At 34.8% G+C, this 20,082-nt stretch overlaps 3 protein-coding genes and 1 long non-coding RNA gene across 4 annotated transcripts; 3 read left to right on the top strand and 1 right to left on the bottom strand.

The window, feature by feature from the left end:
- Positions 1-5,187: 5,187 nt before the first annotated feature.
- On the top strand, positions 5,188-7,647 carry LOC113688297 (tabersonine 16-hydroxylase 2-like). Its single transcript, XM_027206096.2, has 2 exons — positions 5,188-6,122; positions 6,908-7,647. Exons 1-2 carry the CDS (start codon positions 5,226-5,228, stop codon positions 7,529-7,531), a joined length of 1,521 nt encoding a protein of 506 aa, XP_027061897.1. The 5' UTR covers positions 5,188-5,225; the 3' UTR covers positions 7,532-7,647.
- A 1,765-nt stretch (positions 7,648-9,412) lies between these two features.
- On the top strand, positions 9,413-11,806 carry LOC113687767 (tabersonine 16-hydroxylase 1-like). Its single transcript, XM_027205300.2, has 2 exons — positions 9,413-10,339; positions 11,046-11,806. Exons 1-2 carry the CDS (start codon positions 9,446-9,448, stop codon positions 11,676-11,678), a joined length of 1,527 nt encoding a protein of 508 aa, XP_027061101.1. The 5' UTR covers positions 9,413-9,445; the 3' UTR covers positions 11,679-11,806.
- Positions 11,807-14,699: 2,893 nt separating this feature from the next.
- On the bottom strand, positions 14,700-16,643 carry LOC113687780 (uncharacterized). Its single transcript, XR_003447787.2, has 2 exons — positions 16,030-16,643; positions 14,700-15,095 (listed from the first exon to the last, which is right to left on the bottom strand). It is a non-coding gene; the product is annotated as an uncharacterized lncRNA (long non-coding RNA).
- Positions 16,644-16,928: 285 nt separating this feature from the next.
- LOC113743598 (tabersonine 16-hydroxylase 2-like) lies at positions 16,929-19,694 on the top strand. The gene is made up of 2 exons (XM_027271648.2): positions 16,929-17,925; positions 18,984-19,694. The coding sequence occupies exons 1-2, from the start codon at positions 17,026-17,028 to the stop codon at positions 19,614-19,616; spliced, it is 1,533 nt and encodes a 510-aa protein (XP_027127449.2). The 5' UTR covers positions 16,929-17,025; the 3' UTR covers positions 19,617-19,694.
- Positions 19,695-20,082: the final 388 nt, after the last annotated feature.

The following is a 20,082-nucleotide window of genomic DNA, read 5'->3' as shown; positions in this document are numbered from 1 at the left end:
AAATAAGGCAAACTCTACCTCATCTATTCATTAATTCAAGGGAGGTTCTCTTTATTAATTTTAAGTTTTTTTATGTGCTCCTATATGTTTTCATATGTGTGATTGCATGTTTTAAGTGTTTTTCTGTTTTATTTTATTTTATTCATTTTTTTAGCTTTCATTTATTTTGTTTATTTAAGTTTTGATGATTATTTGGAAGGCATTTAAATGTTAAGTTGTAATAGATAGGTCTTTTTCTTTTGCTCGAAGAAAAGGTATTTAGATAGACAAATGTAAAAGATAGGTTTATTATTTCTAAAAATTCTCCTTCTAGATTGTAGTTAGCGCTCCCCAATGTAATAATTAGTTTTTTTTTTTTTTGCTTGTATGCTTGTATGCTTGTGTGCTTGTGTTCATTCGCTTTCTTTATGGTCTTGCATCTAGATATTATCCCTGTGTAATATGTGCTCTACATACTCTATATGTTTTATGTGTTTATTTGTTTTAATTATATTTTATATGCTTTATTTATTTATAATGAGTACATGATGTTACTACACTAGTTCAATACTAGTCGTGGTTTTTCTTCCTGATTTCTCACTAGTCCAACATTAGTGGGGACTTGTAGAAATGGGTTAGTTCAATACTAGACCCTTTAACCCGTTTTCGCGCTAGATTCATACCTTATGTGACATTTATTGCATCTCATACATTTTTTCTTATTTTTAGGTTGTTTTTATTTGCATGATATTTTCCCTACTATTATTCCCTTCCCTTTATATGTTTGGATCATATCATTTATACTTGCATTTCATGTAGATCATTTAGTCCATTTGCTTGTTTAGATTAGGAGAGTCATCCTTTGAATATGGAAAATGGACGAGTATGACTTTTTAACATTAACACGCTATTACCCCTCTATAAAAAGAAAAATTAAGTCACGAATCTTAATTTCTCACACCTGTCAGGTTAGAGTCTTTATCATCACTCCTATCGTGCTTTTGTTTTTTATATGCATGAAAAGAATTGAAAACCTAAGCATCTTTTTTTATTTTGAAAAATACACATGGGACAAAGCAATTAAGGTTGTTTTTCTCCTCTCTTTCTATCACGATGGATAAGATTCACAAAAGGATTTGGGTGTCATCAAGTTAGCAACTTGTACAAATAAAACATTTTGTGTATCAAACAATCATACGAGACAAGTTGAGGCTTAAGTCAGAGCAGCCAGGTCCATGAAAAGGACTTGACATCTCCTCGCACCCCTTCCACAAAAACAAAAGAAAGAAATTAATTATGCTCATGTATATGTCTAAATAATGAACTCAACTCCCTCAAATGAATCCACAGCATGATCTAGGTATTAAAGTCTGCAAATCTTCTATACTTTATGTCTTACATTCATTGCAAGCATAAGTCAAAGCCCAAATTGATGAATCACAATTTTTATGGCTTTTTCCTGCAAAAGAACACAAAAAGCTCTATATACGTTATTTTAGACGAGTTATTCTTGGAATAGATGAAATTACATGTTGGTAGATTATTTGGAATTTGCTAAGCAAGTTAAAACTCAAATAAAAAATGCATTGTACCTACATCTTGTTCTTGGTAAATAATCAAAAAGCTTTGCACTCTATGGTCGAAAAAGAATATTTGTCATTTTTTTTGATAAATGGATTATTTTTTTAATAAGAAAAGTGCTGCAATATGGCATTAATTTCATTGAGAATATTTGTCAATTTAAAAGGGTCATACAAGAAATTCTTGGGTAAAATATACAATTAGAGTACAATTCTCCTTAGACAAGAAGAGCAAAAAACATCCAACGATATGCATTACACACATAAACACAATTTTTATGGTACAAACTTGAATTACTTGCTATTTGATCTCCTTGGAGTTATCTTTACGTCCACAAAGAGGTGGAACAACTCAACAAAGTAAAAGACGGAAAAAGGGGCCTATAAAACAAGATTACTGTTTCTTAAAGGCAACAAGCAACAGAAAAAAGTCAATCTAAAAGTTGTACAATAGATTTTGATATCCCTACCATATCGTCATCAAAAAATGGATCGAAGATGAAAGGGCCTTGCCACAGAAAGATTATAATCCCCTTTGCTATTTTAATCTACTTCTGGATAAGAAAAGTCATCGTAATTTAGTGGGAACATGTGATTGTTCCCCACTTCGCCATATCTGTAGATATGTGATTTTATTGGTTCGTTCCACTAATTTTTTTCAGGAATGAATCCTATGTGCTCCTGGGAATATAAAAATGCAAGAAATATCTTCCTTTGGTGAAAATGTTTACAGGCTATTGATGTATTGTATTGATGTGTCATCTCATGTATGAAGTCTATCTTAGGTACTAAAATTAATCTTTTGAATGCATTGAAGTCGGCATTTTCTGCATCATAATTCAAATATAAGTACTTATGAATCATAAAGCTTATAATGTATTGTATTAATGTGTGTTGTCTTATATATGAAGTCTATCTTAATGTGTTGTCTCAAACTGGTCTTCCCCTAAACCTAACTTATAAGTTAATAGGGACATTATTTGGATAAATATGAGATATCTGTATGGATTTTCAAACTCTTCACTTTTTCTCCCTTCCTTATTATAGCAAGGTTTAAAGTCTTCCTTAAATAAATTCACAAAAAAAAAAAAAGAATTTTTCTAACTGGTGTCCTCAAGAATATTCGTTAATACATTTAACATTCACCTAACCTACCAATATATACATCTAGTAGCAATTATTATCCTTACTTTTCTTATTTAATATTATCTATTCTCTCTTATATTTATTTACTTTTTCTAATTAATTTTATTTTTTTAAAAATATAACATCTAAAATATATATTAACAAATGCTTCAAAAGCACTCGACCGAAAAAAAACACACACACACACACACACATCCTCCACCAAAGTATCACGCGAGACAATCTTTAATCTTTGAAAGGACATAGTCAAGATTATCATGTATTGAAGTTCTTTCAAGTACTGCATTTTGGTTTGACTTGCAAGCTACAAAACCGATCACATCATTCGGTTACAGATTATAAACCAAATAATCCCTTCCTCAGGCACTTTCGGTCAGATCTTCCAGTTTGACTAAGCAATAAATTGTCCAAAGCAATTTCACAATTCCACAATAATGAGGATATTTATGAATTCTTTGACTTTTCTTTTTTGTTTGATAAGTGGGGCATTAGGATATCATTGCCACTGGAAAGTAACAAGGTGGCATGAATATATATAGTTGGCAGTTCGAAAAGTTTTAATTAAAATTTCATACCAAACTCATAGCCATATATTGTCAACTTGTCATAGATCATTTTTCTTTATCTTCTTTTCCTTCAAAAATTGGGCGCAGTGTGGTGGCTGCTTTCTGAGCTTGATGATTCATCACATGCTTGAGCTGGTTGAAGAAACTTTAATCCTTATTAAAATAAGGAAACAAAATCAAGAAAATTTATACGGAAAAAGTTCACAGAAATCCAAATTTGTGGGTTTTCCTTATCTTATAAATTTTTGTCATGAGAAGTAAAAAAAAAAAGAAAAGAAATGATACTAGAGAAATTGATGTATTTAGTCAATTTCGTCAAGATGCTCTTCTTTTTCTTTAACTTTTGGGGGAGGGGAACATCAATTATTTTTTGTAAATGCGTGTAGAAAATTTTTAAAATTAATATCATAGTGCTAATGAATAAATTGACACTCCTAACATGTTTAAGAACTTCACAAAATGTTCTTGATTGTTCAATAATAAATGAATAATACCTGCATTAAAAAAATAAAAAAAAATATTGAGGATGGTGTGAGCCGTTGGGAACATGGGCCAAGGACGACGCGGTGATGACGAGTCGACTAAGGAGCGTGGACTGAAACAATATTCGGGGTTGGGGCTCATTTAATTGGGCTTATGCCACGTCATATGGGCGCGGCTTATCTGTCAAATTGTCGACTGTCGTGTGCTGTTCGTTTTGATGATTTCCTATGTTTGATCTTAGCTCACGTGCCCTGTCGGCGAGTGACAGTTCTGCTCCTTGTTAAATTATTATTATTATTATTATTTTTGTCGATGGTTATTTATCTATTTTACACCTACTCCTACTCTAATCTGTTCTAAGCAGAGGGTCCAACTGGGTCTATCACCATCGGTTTAGATGGATGCACTATACCCGTATGAATTTAGAAAAAATCATTTAAAATGACAAGCCATTTATAATAACAACTAATAGGAGATAAAGTTTGAACTCTTGATATCCCACTCCCACTCAACTACCTTGAGTCCTTGACAGGGCAATGAACTTACCATCGAAGTTACCTCTTTTGTCACTTTGCCTTCCTGAGAGTTCGATCGAACCAATGTACGCCCTACTCTTTATTTGCAATCAACTGCAATTGGGTCGGATAACCCCTTTTGTGCCTGATTCAGTCATGTATAACTCACGTGATCATGTGAATTGACTGAGATATGTTTAAAAAATCTCTACCGTTTTGTATGTCTAACAGAAACACAAGCAGACACTAGATGATTTGGAGTTTTCATTTTCCTCATGTAAACTTCCTAAATTTTTAGTTTTTCTAACGACAGATTTAAAGACTCTAAAAATTATTTTCGCACTTGTTAGACTATTATTTTAGATCTAAACTGTCGCACTTTCTAAATCCCATTTTAGGTCCTTTTTGCCTTTTTCTAAAATCAAAAAAATTCATTTTTTAACACCTTTTTATTTATTTTATTTTCAAAAATAGGGTGCGACAAAAGTTTTGTCTAAAAAATTCAGTGCCACTTAATTAATTCAGATGCCTAAGTTTTGTTTATCAAACGGTTTGAATATGTTAAGATTTGAATCCATTAAATTTTCAGATGCTCAAGTTTTAGTTATCAAACAGTTTGAATATGTTAAAATTTAAATCCATTAAATGTAAGTGCTGAATTGGATTATCAAACAGGGCCTAATTTATTGAGACATATTTGAAGAAATAAGGAAATTAAGGAGGCAAATACAAATAATAAAAACTTATAAGAGTATTTGTAATTATTCAAAATATCATGGGCTAAAAACAAATACTAAAGAAGATTTGGGCACTACCTTGAGAATATCCCTAATGGATTCCAATATTCTGGTCTACAATGTCAAACAAACGATTTTTTTTCTATATCATCATCTATAAAATCAATACATCACCCAAAAAACAACACCAAAGTTGCACCTTACTCGCTTTAATCTTCAATGGAGGTCATTCTTCTCCTTATTGCTTCCCTGCTCTTCTGTTTCATGGTAGTCAAATTTCTCAAGCACCCCTTGGGAAAACATTCAAGGTTGAAACTTCCCCCCGGGCCTTATCCACTGCCTATCATAGGAAACATGCATCAACTTTTTGGCTCACCAATCCATCATTTGCTGAGAGACTTAGCTAAGAAATATGGAGCATTGATGCACCTAAAGCTTGGTGAAACTTCAACTATCGTTGTCACTTCCCCGGAAATGGCCAGAGAGATCTACAGAACCAACGATATCATATTTGCTTCAAGACCCTCTCAGAGTCTCGCATTCAAGATCTTTTCTTTTAATTTTGCTGATCTGATATTTTCTCCCTATGGAAATTATTGGAGGCAATTACGAAAAATCTGCACCATGGAACTTCTTAGTCAAAAACGCGTGCAAAGTTTCAAATCAATCAGAGAAGATGAGGTATTCAATCTCATTAAATCAATTTCTCTACAGAAGGGATCGACCATCAATCTAAGCAGAAGCATTGTCTCTCTCACTTATAGCTTCACCAGCCGGGCAGCATTTGGAATAAGAAACGATTTAGAGACAGAAAGATTCATTCAACTTATAGATGAACTCAATGGGATGGCATCAGAGTTCAGCTTAGCTGACATGTATCCTTCAATCAAGTTGCTTCAAATGATGAGTACGCTGAGATTTAAGGTGGAAAAACTACACAAGCAAATTGATGAAATACTTGTAAATATTGTCAATGAGCACAAAGGAAAAATCAAAGAGGCAAAACAAGAAGGTGCAGAAGGCAAGGAAGATCTTGTTGACGTTCTTCTCAATATTCAGAAACGTGGAGACTTTGAACCTCAACTGGCTGATACAAGCATCAGAGCAGTTATCCTTGTAAGTACAACTCAAACTCACTAATCTTTCGAGCTTTGCACCTCAGAGAAAATTCTGTAGTTCTTTCTAGGATTAAAGGGAAAAATTATGAATCCAGTATTTTTTTTTTATTTAATTATTGCTCCAATTTGGGGGATGACAAAGATTTTGGATATAGTATAACTATATTAGTGAGTTGTGATAACCTTTGATAGCCAAATTTTAACAGCATTAATGTGAAGTTTGAACTTTTTTCCTAAACTAGAATTGATACATAGTGGTTGCCGGTTTTGCAAACAGAATACCTTCCTTAACTAGCTGAAAAATCAATATTGAACAATCCTTCAGGTACCAAACTCAAGAATAAGGAGAAACCACGAAGAGAAAAAGAAAATTAACAAAAAAAAAAAGGAAACCGGTATGATGCATATCCAATTGGTGATGTGGAAGTAATATGTTATTGTAATTAAGAAGTGGGTGGCAGTATTCTAAATAAGTTCAACAATTTGAATTAGTCAAATTCAAGATTAAGAAGGTAAAGGATCCAAACCAAAAGTCAATTAAATCCAGCGAAGATACATACCATATTTGTGGTTGTCACACAGTCCAAGAGGCCGGCCGAGATTTATTTATCAAAATTTAGGGAATCTAAAATAGTCCAATGTCACTGATGATGGTTTTTTTTTTCAGTCAAGCATCAGATGATGGTTTTTTTCTTTTTTTTTGTGGGATAAAATCAGATGATGAATTCACTTAGAGATCTGAGAGTAGAATATGTAATTTCCATTAATATTCATGTGTTTCAGGACATTTTTAGTGCTGGTAGTGAGACTTCATCAACAGCCATGGAGTGGGCAATTTCTGAGATGATTAAAAACCCAGAAATAATGAAAAGGGCACAACAGGAGGTGAGAAATTTCTACAATGTCAAAGGAAATGTTGATGAATCACGCCTTCATGAGCTCAAATACTTGCATGCAATCATCAAAGAGACCTTGAGACTACACCCAAGTGCTCCGCTTTTGTTGCCAAGAGAATGTGGTCAGGAATGCAAAATCAATGGTTATGACGTACCAGCAAAGGCACAAATAATTGTCAATGCATGGGCAATTGGCAGAGATTCCAATTACTGGAGTGAAGCTGAGAAGTTTAATCCTTCGCGATTTCTTGATTCAGAAATCGATTACAAAGGGAATAATTTTGAATACATCCCATTTGGTGCTGGAAGAAGGATTTGTCCAGGCATATCATTTTCTCAAGCAGTTATTGAGCTGGTACTTGCACAGTTGTTGTTCCATTTTGATTGGAAGCTCCCTGGTGATCTGAAACCGGAAGAATTTGACATGGTTGAGAAACTTGGAAGGACAATTAGGCCAAAAAATGATCTCCTCCTGATTCCAATTGCTTACAGTGGTTCTTGTTTGACATAATTTGACTCTATAGGGATGCCTAGGTTATGCATATATCTGCCATCACATCCATGCTAGAGAGCTACATATGGTCAAGTTCTCGAAATTTGTATAATTAAGTTTAAAATTTCGTAATATTTCCCTTTTGCACATTATTTGCACCCCTTCAATCTTGTAGAAGCACCTATTTCCCTCCTCCATTCTTAAAATTTTGTGAAATGCCTCACATTTGATTCCTTTAAAATCTACAAAATTCAGACATTTATTTTGATTTTCTTCTTAAAATTTAAAAATTCTCTTATCCATTAAAAAAACCATATAGATTCATTTTATAGACAATAAAATAATTAATACAAACATTTTTTTTAGCTTAAACTCCAATATGTTATTCATTGTAAATCCAAAGCAATGATTTAAATATAAACGGGATTTGCTTGTGGAGAATCAGACTAATTTAGATTTTTGTTAATGTTTCATTGTGCTTAATTTTGGTAAGGGTAAGATGGGTACACAGTCAGGAAGGCTATAGCTGCAAATGCAGCACCTAGAGAGGATCATACAAACTTTTCTTGGTGAATGGTGCAAATCGAAAAACTAATGAAGTTATAACAATAGCATGTCGATGCTGTTAAATGACAATATGCAGTGGCCCTTAAATCTTAATAGACAAAATGGGATTGCTTCTTTAAGTATATGGGCAATTCTTGATTATTTGGTACACCATCACCACCGTGAAAATACATAATTATTTGAGTCCTCAATCTAATTTAAAAAATAAAACATGAATAACAGGATCAATTATGAAAAATTTACCTACTATAACCTGATATTGTAAAAGAAGAACCTGTTGCGTTGCGTGGATATAATATAACTAGGCTAAAATCAGATTGGTTTGCTAACAAATGGATGCACTAATTTGCTTTTTTTTTTTTTCTAGACGGAGGGGTATCCGGGTCATCAGGATAAACCGAACCGGACTAATCCCCTGGCCCGAGAGGAGAGGCTCCGTCTCCTCGAGCACGTTAGCCCTGGGACTCGATCCCTGATGGGAGAGATGTACAACGATCGTTAAGGAGCTTCCGTGACCAAACGAGCTGCATGCCCAAGAGGGCGGATGCACTAATTTGCTTGCTCTTGGTTTTTTCCCCCCTAATATTCAAGTAACGATTCACATATCAAGTTTCCAGACAAGCTTTTACTGCATGTACTTTATACTACCAATGATAGCATAATTATCTGTTCCTTAAGCTAGCTTTTTTGATGGATTGAAGAATTGGATAATGAATATCATTGGATCAATTCATTTATACCTATTTAATTCAAAATGTATAAATGAATAAATGAATTAATCAAAAATTGAGTCAAATAATTCAATTATTTATTTAGAGCCCATTTATTTTAACTTGTTACCAACTCTTTCCAGTGGGATGGGTGGCGTTGAAGTTAATCAATTGGATGCATTTCCATTGCTTTGCTGGCTAAGACATTGCCACTTGATATGGGTGCTGTGACATAAAAAGGAAAAAACAATCTTCTCACATAAAAAGTAAAAAACAATCTTCTCAATTAATTTTTAAACTTAATTACCAATGTATAGCAGTCTTTAAATCCTATTACTAGATGTGAATATTTACATATAACACCCTAGTGTCTGAAAGAGCGAATCACAAGAGCCATTGAAAATCCCCAGTCAATACTTGGCTTGCAAGTAATATCAGTCAGAAAACATTGACTTGATTTTGCTAAAAATGGAACTCCAGTTATCTGGTAATTCTAAGCCGCCAATACTTGGCTTGCAAGTAATATCAGTTGAAAAACATTTGACTTTGCTAAATTAGGAGTTCCAATTGTCTTTGCCTACCAAATTGTAGTATAAAAATAGACACTTCGCTAAGCAAACAACATCCCATTGCAGTTTTCTCCATCCAGCCTGCAATGGAGGTCATTCTTTTCCTTTTGGCTTTCCTACTCTTCTATTTCATGGTAGCCAAAATTCTTAAAAGCTCCTCGGGAAAAAACTCAAGATTGAGGCTTCCCCCGGGGCCTAATCCACTGCCTATCATAGGAAATATGCATCAACTTTTTGGCTCCCCATTCCATCACTTGCTCAGAGACTTGGCCAAAAAATATGGACCGTTGATGCACCTAAAGCTTGGTGAAACTCCTACCATCATTGTCACATCCCCTGAAATGGCCAAAGAGATTTATAGAACAAACGATGTCATATTTGCTTCAAGACCCTCTCATCGTGTCACATTCAAGATTTTTTCCTACAATCATAACGATATTATCTTTTCTCCCTATGGAAATTATTGGAGGCAACTTCGGAAGATTTGCACCATGGAAGTTCTTAGTCCAAAACGGGTGCAAACTTTCAAAGCAATTAGGGAAGATGAAGTTTTTGATCTCATCAAATCGATCTCTTTGCAAAAGGGATCGAGTATCAATCTAAGCAGAAGGATTTTCTCTCTCACTTATAGCATCACAAGCCTGGCAGCCTTTGGGAAAAGAAACAAAGACATAGAAAGATTCTTGCACTTTGTCGATGAACTCAATGGGCTGGCATCTTTGTTCTGCTTAGCAGACATGTATCCTTCAGTCAAGTTTCTTCAATTGACAAGTACAGTTAGGTCAAGTTATGAGAAAATACACAAGCAAGTAGACGAAATACTTGAAAATATTCTCGAGGAGCATAAAGGGAAAATCCAAGAATCAAAACAGGAAGGTGAAGAAGGCAAGGAGGATCTTGTCGATGTTCTTCTCAATATTCAGAAACGTGGTGACTTCGAGCCTCAACTAACTGATACAAACATCAAAGCTGTTATCCTGGTAAGCGAAACTCAAACTCGCTAGGTTTTTAAGCTTTGCACCTTGACAAAATTTTGTAATTGTTTCTAGGATTAAAGGGACAAAACGTGTATATTATTGATTTATCTGTTCAATTTTGGGGATGGTGATGATTTGGGATCTGATAACCTTTTAGCGAGTTGAGACACCCTTTAATAAACAAATTTTGACAGTATTAGTTTCAAGTTTGAACCTCTTCCCTAGGATTGAACATGAGACTTAACAGTGGCGGGTTATGTGAACAAAATTATGATTTTCTTAGCTAGCCGACAAATTGGTCCTATTTCTTGGTACTAAATTTAGTTCTGTTATGATAGAATGATTGTTATACAGATTAGCAGCAGTCTCAAAGTTGAATTCTATTCAATTCAAATCAGTTCATGTAATAATTATGCCTTTTGGTATAAACGTATATATACAACTTGGATGTAAATTTAACCTTATCAGCTCATACGACTAAGTTGGCTATCAGACCAAATATATGGTCTGTAATTACGCTCGATTTTGGTGCAAGAGAACATCCGAGATTTCTTCTTTTTTTTTTTTCCAAATTAAGCAATTCAAAATAATCCAACGCCACTTAATTTGAAGTTATTTTGGTCAAACATCAGACGATGAATTAATTTAGATATCTGAAAGAAAAAACAAGTATAATTTTCATTGATATACGTTCCTATTCATGTTTCAGGATGTTTTCAGTGCTGGCAGTGAGACTACATCAACAGCCATCGAGTGGGCAATTTCTGAAATGGTTAAAAACCCAGAAATAATAAACAGGGCACAATGTGAGGTAAGAAGTTTATATAATGACAAAGGAATTGTTGATGAATCACGCCTTCATGAGCTCGAATATTTGCACGCAATCATCAAAGAGACCTTGAGACTACATCCAAATGCTCCACTTTTGTTGCCAAGAGAATGCACTGAAGAATGCAGAATCAATGGTTATGACATACCAGCCAAGGCACAAGTAATTGTGAATGCATGGGCAATTGGTAGAGATCCATTATACTGGAGTGAAGCTGAGAAATTCAATCCTTCGCGATTTCTTGATTCTAAAATTGATTATAAAAGCAATAACTTTGAATACATCCCATTTGGTGCTGGAAGAAGGATTTGTCCAGGCATATCATTTTCTCAAGCGGTAGTTCAGCTGGTACTTGCACAACTGTTGTTCCACTTTGATTGGAAGCTCCCTGGTGACCTGAAACCAGAAGAACTAGACATGGCTGATAACCTTGGCGTGACAATTAGGAGAAAAAATGATCTCCACTTGATTCCAATTCCTTATCTTGGTTCTTGTTTAATAAAGGATGACTAGGCTTTACAGGGATGCCTAAATTATGCTAATACTTGTCATCCCGTCTATGATACTACTTTATAATTTTACCTTGATTATGTACCTAAAATAAAGATTTTATGAACTTTATTACTTTCTGTACTCTAAAATCTGCCATGCACCTGCCTCACTTCACAGTGCTTGCCAACGGAGCCGGATCTTCTGTCCTACACCCTATGCCATTTTCTGTCCCACTTTTTATTATATTGCAATTTCTCCTACGTAAATATCATGTTTTAGTTCTTTTTTGTTTCTTTAAGATCCAATAACTATTTACTGAGTATTACAAAAAAATTAACAAACTCAAAAAATCAAAATTGATATAAAATGAGATTTTTTATGAATTTTGCTGTATTTTTTAATTTTCTACTATATATATATTGCTTTTTTGAAGCTGTTGTATTTATTTAACCAAACTAGTGCTAGTTGATGAGAGTTACTTCGGAAACAAAAAAAGTAAAGTCAAAAAAATTTGAAGTATTCTCTCAATTCTAATAAAATGTAATCGGATCAAGTATGAGTTTGCAATCAGAGCATATATGGATAAAACTTATAAAGGGGTCTCGAAAAATAAGTAATTTTTGTTGGGCCTTTATCCTTTTTGTAGGTTCAGTAGGATTCTTATTGGTTGGAATTTCCAGTTATCTTGGTGGAAATTTGATATCTTTTTTTCCGTCTCAACAAATCGTTTTTTTTTTCCACAAGGGATCGTCATGTCTTTCTACGGAATCGCAGGTCTCTTTATTAGCTCCTATTTGTGGTGAACAATTTCCTGGAATGTAGGCAATGATTATGATCGATTCGATAGAAAGGAAGGCATAGTGTGTATTTTTCGTTGAGGATTTCCTGGAAAAAATCGTCGCATATTCCTCCAATTCCTTATAAAAGATATTCAGTCCATTCGAATAGAAGTTAAAGAGGGTATTTTTGCACGCCGTGTCCTTTATATGGAAATTCGAGGCCAGGGGACCATTCCCTTAACTCGTACCGATGAAAATTTGACTCCACGAGAAATTGAACAAAAGGCTGCTGAATTGGCCTATTTCTTGCGTGTATCAATTGACGTATTTTGAGAAATGCGTGGAAAAATAGATGCTTTTTCAACAAGAGGGAAAAATGCAAGAATCTTTTTTCCTATAACATAACTTAAGTGTGAAGTCCCGTTGTAAGAATGGCATAGGGTGTGGGACAGAAGATCCGTTGCGGTGATGTTTGGCATACTCCATGAACTTTACTAAGACATTACTGTTCTGTTAGTGATACTTTTAATCTCAGTTTTTCCTTTTTTTTATGTGTGCAATTTATTTACAGAAAAAGAAACGTAAATCGGATCACATCTGCCATCGTATAAGTTACATCTCTCATTTTGTTTCTTATGCAGAAAAGTGGTATTTCCTTTTAGACCGATCAAAGAATGACGATTTATGGCCTCCATTCTTAGTTTCCAGCCTTTTCTTGAAGAAGACAGATATTCTTTGCAAAGATATCCTTGACTGAAACAGGTTGATGAAATGCATTAGAGAGAGAGAGAACAAACAGATTGAGCAGTGGAAAAAAACTCAAAAGAGACAGAGTAGGCGAGGAGAGAAACAATGGAGTGACACGAACATCAAAGAATTTTGGTGCCTGAATTTACGTAAGAAGGAAAAAAGAGTTTTCGGCCTGAACATTTGTCACGCTTCTCTACTCCCAAAATATCATCTGATTATTGAGCATGAATTAATTTAATTGTCGCCATTGTTTCCTAGTTTATAAAAAGGCCCTCCTAAACCAATAAAACCATAAAAAGATCTGGTTAGAGTACCGATTGTCACCGTTGTCATTTGGTTCTTTAGTCTTTGTCAATTGTCAATTGTCAATTCTTTAGAGTACTGATTGTCAATTTTCAATCTTTTCAGATTCGTTTGCCAGATTTGAAATTTCTAATTCTAGTTTGTCAAATCTCAATTTGATATATGAGTTTGAAGCAATTTAACAGGAGATGTGAAAGGAGAAGGCATGGATAATGAGACTGCTTCAGATTTTTGTTAATGTTCATCGTGCCTAATTTGTGCGGGGGTAAGTTGGATCCACGGTCAGGAAGGTACGAAGCCACCTTGATGTGAGAGTGGGTTAATCAACTTTGCAAAAAGTCACAAAATGGGCTTGAAAATTTTGTAAAAATTTAGATCTTGTCTCCCCTCAATTTTCAAAAGTATCCTTATCTCTTGATATTAACCTCTTATAATTTGAAAACTAGTCACCTCTAAACAACTAATTTCTTTCTTTGAAATATCCCTTCTGTGGTCCAATCGTTTCAAAACTATTACTAATTGAGATATATTTAGTTACTACTTGAATAAGAAAAAATTATAGGAAGTAGAACAAAAATCTAAAAAAGAATTTTTTTAAATTTGATTTTAAGTATACAATCTTGTCCAATTCCTTTCGCACTGACACTTGGTCCTGACTCCACCGTTGAATGCGGCACTACGCTTCTAGACTCCCATGATGCAGTACTAAATACAGCAAATAAAATGCTACATTATCTTTTTATCTCACATATATCACATTTAAAAAGTATTATAGTATTTTTTTAAAAAAAATTATCCCAAATAATCTCCTACCCAAACACACTCTAGAGTTTTGCAAGGTGAGGTCGCACGATTAGAAAATTTTGGTGGGGTTTTAAAGAGGTATGGAGTAGCTGTAGGGGAGACGCGACCACAAACGACGGAATCATAGGCCATTTTCTATTAGACACCACCTCTTCATTAGTTTTCTTGTATTCTTTCTTTTTTTTCACTTATTTTTAGAATCGACAGATGAACTAATCTATTCGATACTCGAATTGAGTTCGATTTGATAAGAATTCGTTCATGTATAATCCATTAACTAGTCAAGCCAAATTTAAATAGTATTTTATGTTCGATAAATCATAAAATTTTCTTGAAAATAGGACAAATCGATTAAAGTAATGGGGTATGGTTTTATTATTATTATTTTTTAGCAAACCCCCATATATGGAGTAGAATGTCAGTCCAAATTTTATTAAACACCAAAGAAAGGTACAAGCATGAGTAGGGCTAGGCCTGACCTCATCAGAATGCAACAAATAATAATAATAAAATAAAAATAAAAATAAATAAGGAGCAGTGCTCCTTTACATTATATGCCCTAGTAAAAGGTACCTGCAAACTATCTAGAAACGAAGCTGCCTTTACAGCCAGCGGCAGCTCAAAAACTGAAGAAAAAAATTGTACGTAAATCAAGCGCTGCAAGTTTATCAGAAGCAGAGTTTGCCTCGCAAAAAACAAGAACAATAGATGCCTTGCCTGCAGAAAGGAATCTCCTCACCCATAGAAGATTACATAATACCCACGTTGCCAACGCATCGGAATTTGTCAATAAAATCAAAACCTGTTAGGTCGTGTCCCAGAAAATCGATAAACGAGAATAATAGGGGTTATTGGCAATTCAATAATAACAATAATAGAACAAATAAATCAAACAGAGAAAAATATCAAATTTATGTGATTCGATCAAACTGATCTACGTGTCCACGGGTGAAGGAGTAGTAGATTTACTATAATAAGAAAAAAAGTACAAAGGAGAGAATACAAGAACCAAAAAATAATTTCTAAACTCAAAAGGCACTTAAAACTAAAAACACAAAAGATTCTAAATAGCACTAAATACTTAATGACCCAAAAACTCATGACTTGCTCTTTTGATTTGATGTCTAACCAAAACTCCTCTCTTATTCTGGGGTGTGGGCTCCCTAAAACTCTCTTAAACTGGTCTATATGACACTTGGGTTAGTGTCTTTAACACACTTAAACTAAGTTAAATCCACTTAAATTATTGGAGAAACACAACCCGGAAATAAAATATGAATAACCGTGATGAGTGACCCTCCACGGCTCCACCCTCCATGCCCTCTTTATTTAAGAACCTTTTGCTTGGATATCACATCCGCTGAAATCAGATCTGTAATTTGCTTGGTCTTGGTTTTTTAATCCCCTTGGATACACCAATTCGCATATCAAGTTTCCAGGCAAATTGTTAATTAACTCCTTTGCACCATAAAAGATGGAAAGAATATAATAGGCTGGCTTCTTGACGGTCCTAAAGATGAAATGACACGTGGACATTTCCATTGTTAAATCACCAAATTAAGGAGGTGCACTAGAGACAAAGAGCTATTGAATGTTGACCAGTTCATATATGCTCTTGAAATTATAAATGCCAAATTTTTTTTCTTCTAATAGAATTACAAGCAAACTAAAACAAACTAATTACAACTCGACAATAATACTACCTTGAAGAAGTGGAAGGAGAAGAGGACATGTACCTTGAAGAAACAACTCTTGATTTAGGCCTTTTTGGGTTGTCAATACCATTATTATCCTTCTCAGAAGGCAGCAGTGGAGGTCTTCTTTGGTGAGTTTGAGTCTCATCTCGAGAAATTGTTTTGGGGTTTTGTGGGCCAGTTGTTGAAGCTGCTCCTCCTCCACCAGAAACAGCAGCCACCATCATCACACACAAACATATACACACAGTTCAGACACCAGATACTCAAACTTTCACCCTTCACATTGTCTTTTCACACCAAAATGTGACTTATCGACAAGCCTATTTTGCTTCTCCATGGCACAAAAACCCTGTAAGAAGATCACGAAATCCCAGCATAACTCAAAATCCCACAATGGGTTTTTGCAAGATGCCACATTTTCTCAAGATTTCTGCAGAGATGAGCTGATACAATGCAGGTTCTTTTGCTAATCTAGACCAAGAAAGCTATGGAAAATGAAAAAAAGGGGTAATTTTTCCAGCAAACACAGTGACGTTTCTTGGAGTGAGACAGAGAGAGAGAGAGGGGTAGAAGGAGAGTTGGTGAAAGGTGAGATTTGGGGGCATGGAAACTTGGTACTACAATGGTAAGGAGGAGTGAGGAGGGGCGGGTTGTGGGTGGGGTGGGCTATTTCGTGGCGGTTTTGGGTTTTGTGAGCCTTTGGAGAGACGTTACGCTAACCCAAGGCAAATTATGCTTATTCAACAGAGGATTTTTCTAATGACGAGTGAATTTCACTTTTATTATTTAAACGAAATGAGTTTCTATTTTATTGTTTAAGATAGGGTACACGAGTATTTTAACCACGCATGACTGCTTCTTTTTTTTTATATATATAAATTTTTGGGGTCTATTTTGTGTGCTTTTGTAGGTGCAGATAGGGAATACTCAACTAAATACGTGGTGCAGATAGCTTCATCAGCATCTATAAAAATCAATATTATGCTTCAGTAAGCAAATAACACCCAAGTTCCACATTTCTGGCTTCAGTCTTCAATGGAGGTTGTCCTTTTCCTCATTGCCTTCCTTCTTTTCTATTTCATGGCAGTCAAAATTCTCAAAAGGCCCTCAGAGAAAAACTCAAGATTAAGGCTTCCCCCAGGGCCTAACCCACTGCCTATCATAGGAAACATTCATCAACTCTTTGGTTCCCAGATCCATCACTTGCTCAGAGACTTGGCCAATATTTATGGACCATTGATGCACCTAAAGATTGGTGAAACTCCAACCATCATCGTCACTTCCCCAGAACTGGCCAAGGAGATCTATAAAACAAACGACATCATCTTTGCCTCGAGACCCTCTCATGGTCTCCTATTCAAGATTTTTTCTTTTAATTATGCTGATTTGATCTTTTCTCCCTACGGAAAATATTGGAGAGAATTACGCAAAATCTGCACCATGGAACTTCTCAGTCCAAAACGCGTGCAAACTTTCAAAGCAATTAGAGAAGATGAAGTCTTCAGTCTCATTAAATCGATTTCTTCTCAGAAGGGGTCGACTATCAATCTAAGCAGAACCGTTGCCTCTCTCAGTTACAGCATCACGAGCCGCGCAGCATTTGGGAAAAGGAACAAAGACACAGAAAGATTCAAAGAAACTCAGGATGAACTCAATAAACTGTCATCAGAGTTCAGTTTAGCTGACATGTTTCCTTCAGTCAAGTTGCTTGAGTTGATGAGCATATCTAGACTTAGGATTGAGAAAGTACACAGGCAAGTTAATGGAATACTTGAAAGTATTATCAATGAGCATAAAGGGAAAATGCAAGAGTCGGCAAAACAGGAAGGCGGAGAAGGCAAGGAGGATGATCTTGTTGATGTTCTTCTCAAAATTCAGAAACGTGGGGACTTTGAACCTCAGCTAACTGATACAAACGTCAGAGCAGTTATCCTTGTAAGTAAAACTCACTACTATTCTTTTAAGCTTTGCAACTCAGACAGAAAAAAAAAAATCTGTAATTAGGATTCAATTAACCTCAACTAACTGCATCTAGTTTTGTTTACTTTTTGTTGATTGCGAATTGTAATGAGTTGAGATCTAGTAATTAGTATAACCAAATTTTGACAGCACTCGTTTGAAGTTTGAACGTTTTTCCTAAAATAGAACATGAGACTTAGTGGTAGCCAGTTTCGTAAACTAATTATTACTCCTTAACTAGCTGACAAATTAATGAACAATCCAGAAAAGGAAAAGAAAGGGGAAAAAAACATCAAAGTGGGCTTCTGACTTTGCTAAAGAAACTAATCAGCACCAAATGATTTCACAAAGTAGTAAGCTTGGGTTGCGTTTAATAAAACTGAAATCTAAATTTATTAAGTTAGTGAATTGTTAAGTACTAAATTTGATACATTTGAGTATATATCACATTAAGTGATAAGTGAACAGTTTATTACTTATTTTTTGGAGCAAATTTTGCTTAGAAAATTCATTGCTATTTAATGAAATCAGATATTCTAGTTTGGTTATCAAAATATATTAAAATCTGAACTTATTGAATTTAAGTATTGAATTAAATTATTAAATAGGGTTTTAAAATTGTTGGGATAGGCCTATATCCAACGCGAGCCTGTGAGTATCCTAAAACTATATGGTCAATTATGAGTAAACAATATACTATTAATACAGGATTTAACAAGACTCAAATGGCCCCATTTTACGATAAACTAATTGTTTGTGCCCTAACCAAACTATTGAAAGGAAAATCCGGAATCAAACCCCAATTCATGCCAAACAGGCAAACGAAAAGAGACAAAAAGTTCAACCCCATTGACTTTTACCTCTCAGTATAAAAATCATTCTGTCGTTTACCCTTTTTTGGCTTTTCGTAAGAGTAAAATATTCATATATTGCTTTCAATTTATTTGAGTCAAGCAGCAGATGATCAATTAACCGAGAGATTTGAAAGTAGAAGTTGTAAACTTCATGGATATGCGTCTCTCTGTATGTTTCAGGATATTTTCAGTGCTGGCAGCGAGACTTCATCAACAGCCATGGAGTGGGCAATTGGTGAAATGATTAAAAATCCGGAAATTATGAAAAGGGCACAACATGAGGTGAGAAGTATATACAATGACAAAGGGAATGTTGATGAATCACGCCTTCATGAGCTCAAATACTTGCATGCAATCATTAAAGAAACTCTGAGGCTTCACCCAAGTGCTCCACTATTGTTGCCAAGAGAATGTGGTCAGCAATGCGAAATCAATGGTTATGACATACCAGCCAAGGCAGACATAATCGTTAATGCATGGGCAATCGGAAGAGATCCCAAATATTGGATTGAAGCAGAGAAATTTAATCCTTCGCGATTTCTTGATTCGGAAATTGATTACAGAGGGAATAATTTTGAGTACATCCCATTTGGCGCTGGAAGAAGGATTTGTCCCGGCATATCATTTTCTCAAGCAGTGATCGAGTTGGCACTTGCACAGTTGTTGTTCCATTTTGATTGGAAGCTCCCTGGTGAACTTAAGCCAGAAGAATTTGACATGACTGAGAACCTTGGTGTGACAATCAGACCAAAAATTGATATCCAGTTGATTCCAATTGCTTACGGTGGATCTTGTTTGAGAAAGGATAATTAAACTGTCATTTCTAGTGCCAGTTTAACTTGATATTAGAGCAGTGATGCAATCAAATTGTGCTGGTTGTTTTTATTTGCATGATATTTCCCCTACTATTATTCCCTTCCCTCTATATGTTTGTATCATATCATTTATACTTGCATTTCACATAGATCATTTAGTCCATTTGTTTGTTTAGATTAGGAGAGTCATCCTTCGAATATAGAAAATGAACGAATATGACTTTTTAACATTACCACGTTATTACCCGTCTATAAAAAAAAAAATTAAGCCACGAATCTTAAAATTGGAGCTCGTCTTTGACTTGTCACGCATCATGGTAGGGTCAAGCTTGAGATTCTTCACTATTTTTTCTATATTTTTGCCAATTTAGTCAATTCTATTCCAACTAGTCACAATTCGAACACAATAGGGGAAAAAAAATCAAATCTTGCACTTGAATACTTTGATCCGTCACTTTTTGGAA

The sequence above is a fragment of the Coffea arabica genome, chromosome 5e (genome assembly GCF_036785885.1).
Source record: "Coffea arabica cultivar ET-39 chromosome 5e, Coffea Arabica ET-39 HiFi, whole genome shotgun sequence".
NCBI lineage: Eukaryota > Viridiplantae > Streptophyta > Magnoliopsida > Gentianales > Rubiaceae > Coffea > Coffea arabica.
The sequence above is the reverse complement of the archived record's forward strand: the minus strand, read 5'-3'. Positions and strand labels throughout refer to the sequence as shown.

Bases quoted from the DNA above. Each gene is read 5' to 3' on its own strand.
- LOC113688297 (XM_027206096.2), top strand. From the start codon at position 5,226: ATGGAGGTCATTCTTCTCCTTATTGCTTCCCTGCTCTTCTGTTTCATG. The intron at 6,123-6,907 runs GTAAGTACAACT...CATGTGTTTCAG, and splicing joins GCATCAGAGCAGTTATCCTT to GACATTTTTAGTGCTGGTAG.
- LOC113687767 (XM_027205300.2), top strand. From the start codon at position 9,446: ATGGAGGTCATTCTTTTCCTTTTGGCTTTCCTACTCTTCTATTTCATG. The intron at 10,340-11,045 runs GTAAGCGAAACT...TTCATGTTTCAG, and splicing joins ACATCAAAGCTGTTATCCTG to GATGTTTTCAGTGCTGGCAG.
- LOC113743598 (XM_027271648.2), top strand. From the start codon at position 17,026: ATGGAGGTTGTCCTTTTCCTCATTGCCTTCCTTCTTTTCTATTTCATG. The intron at 17,926-18,983 runs GTAAGTAAAACT...TGTATGTTTCAG, and splicing joins ACGTCAGAGCAGTTATCCTT to GATATTTTCAGTGCTGGCAG.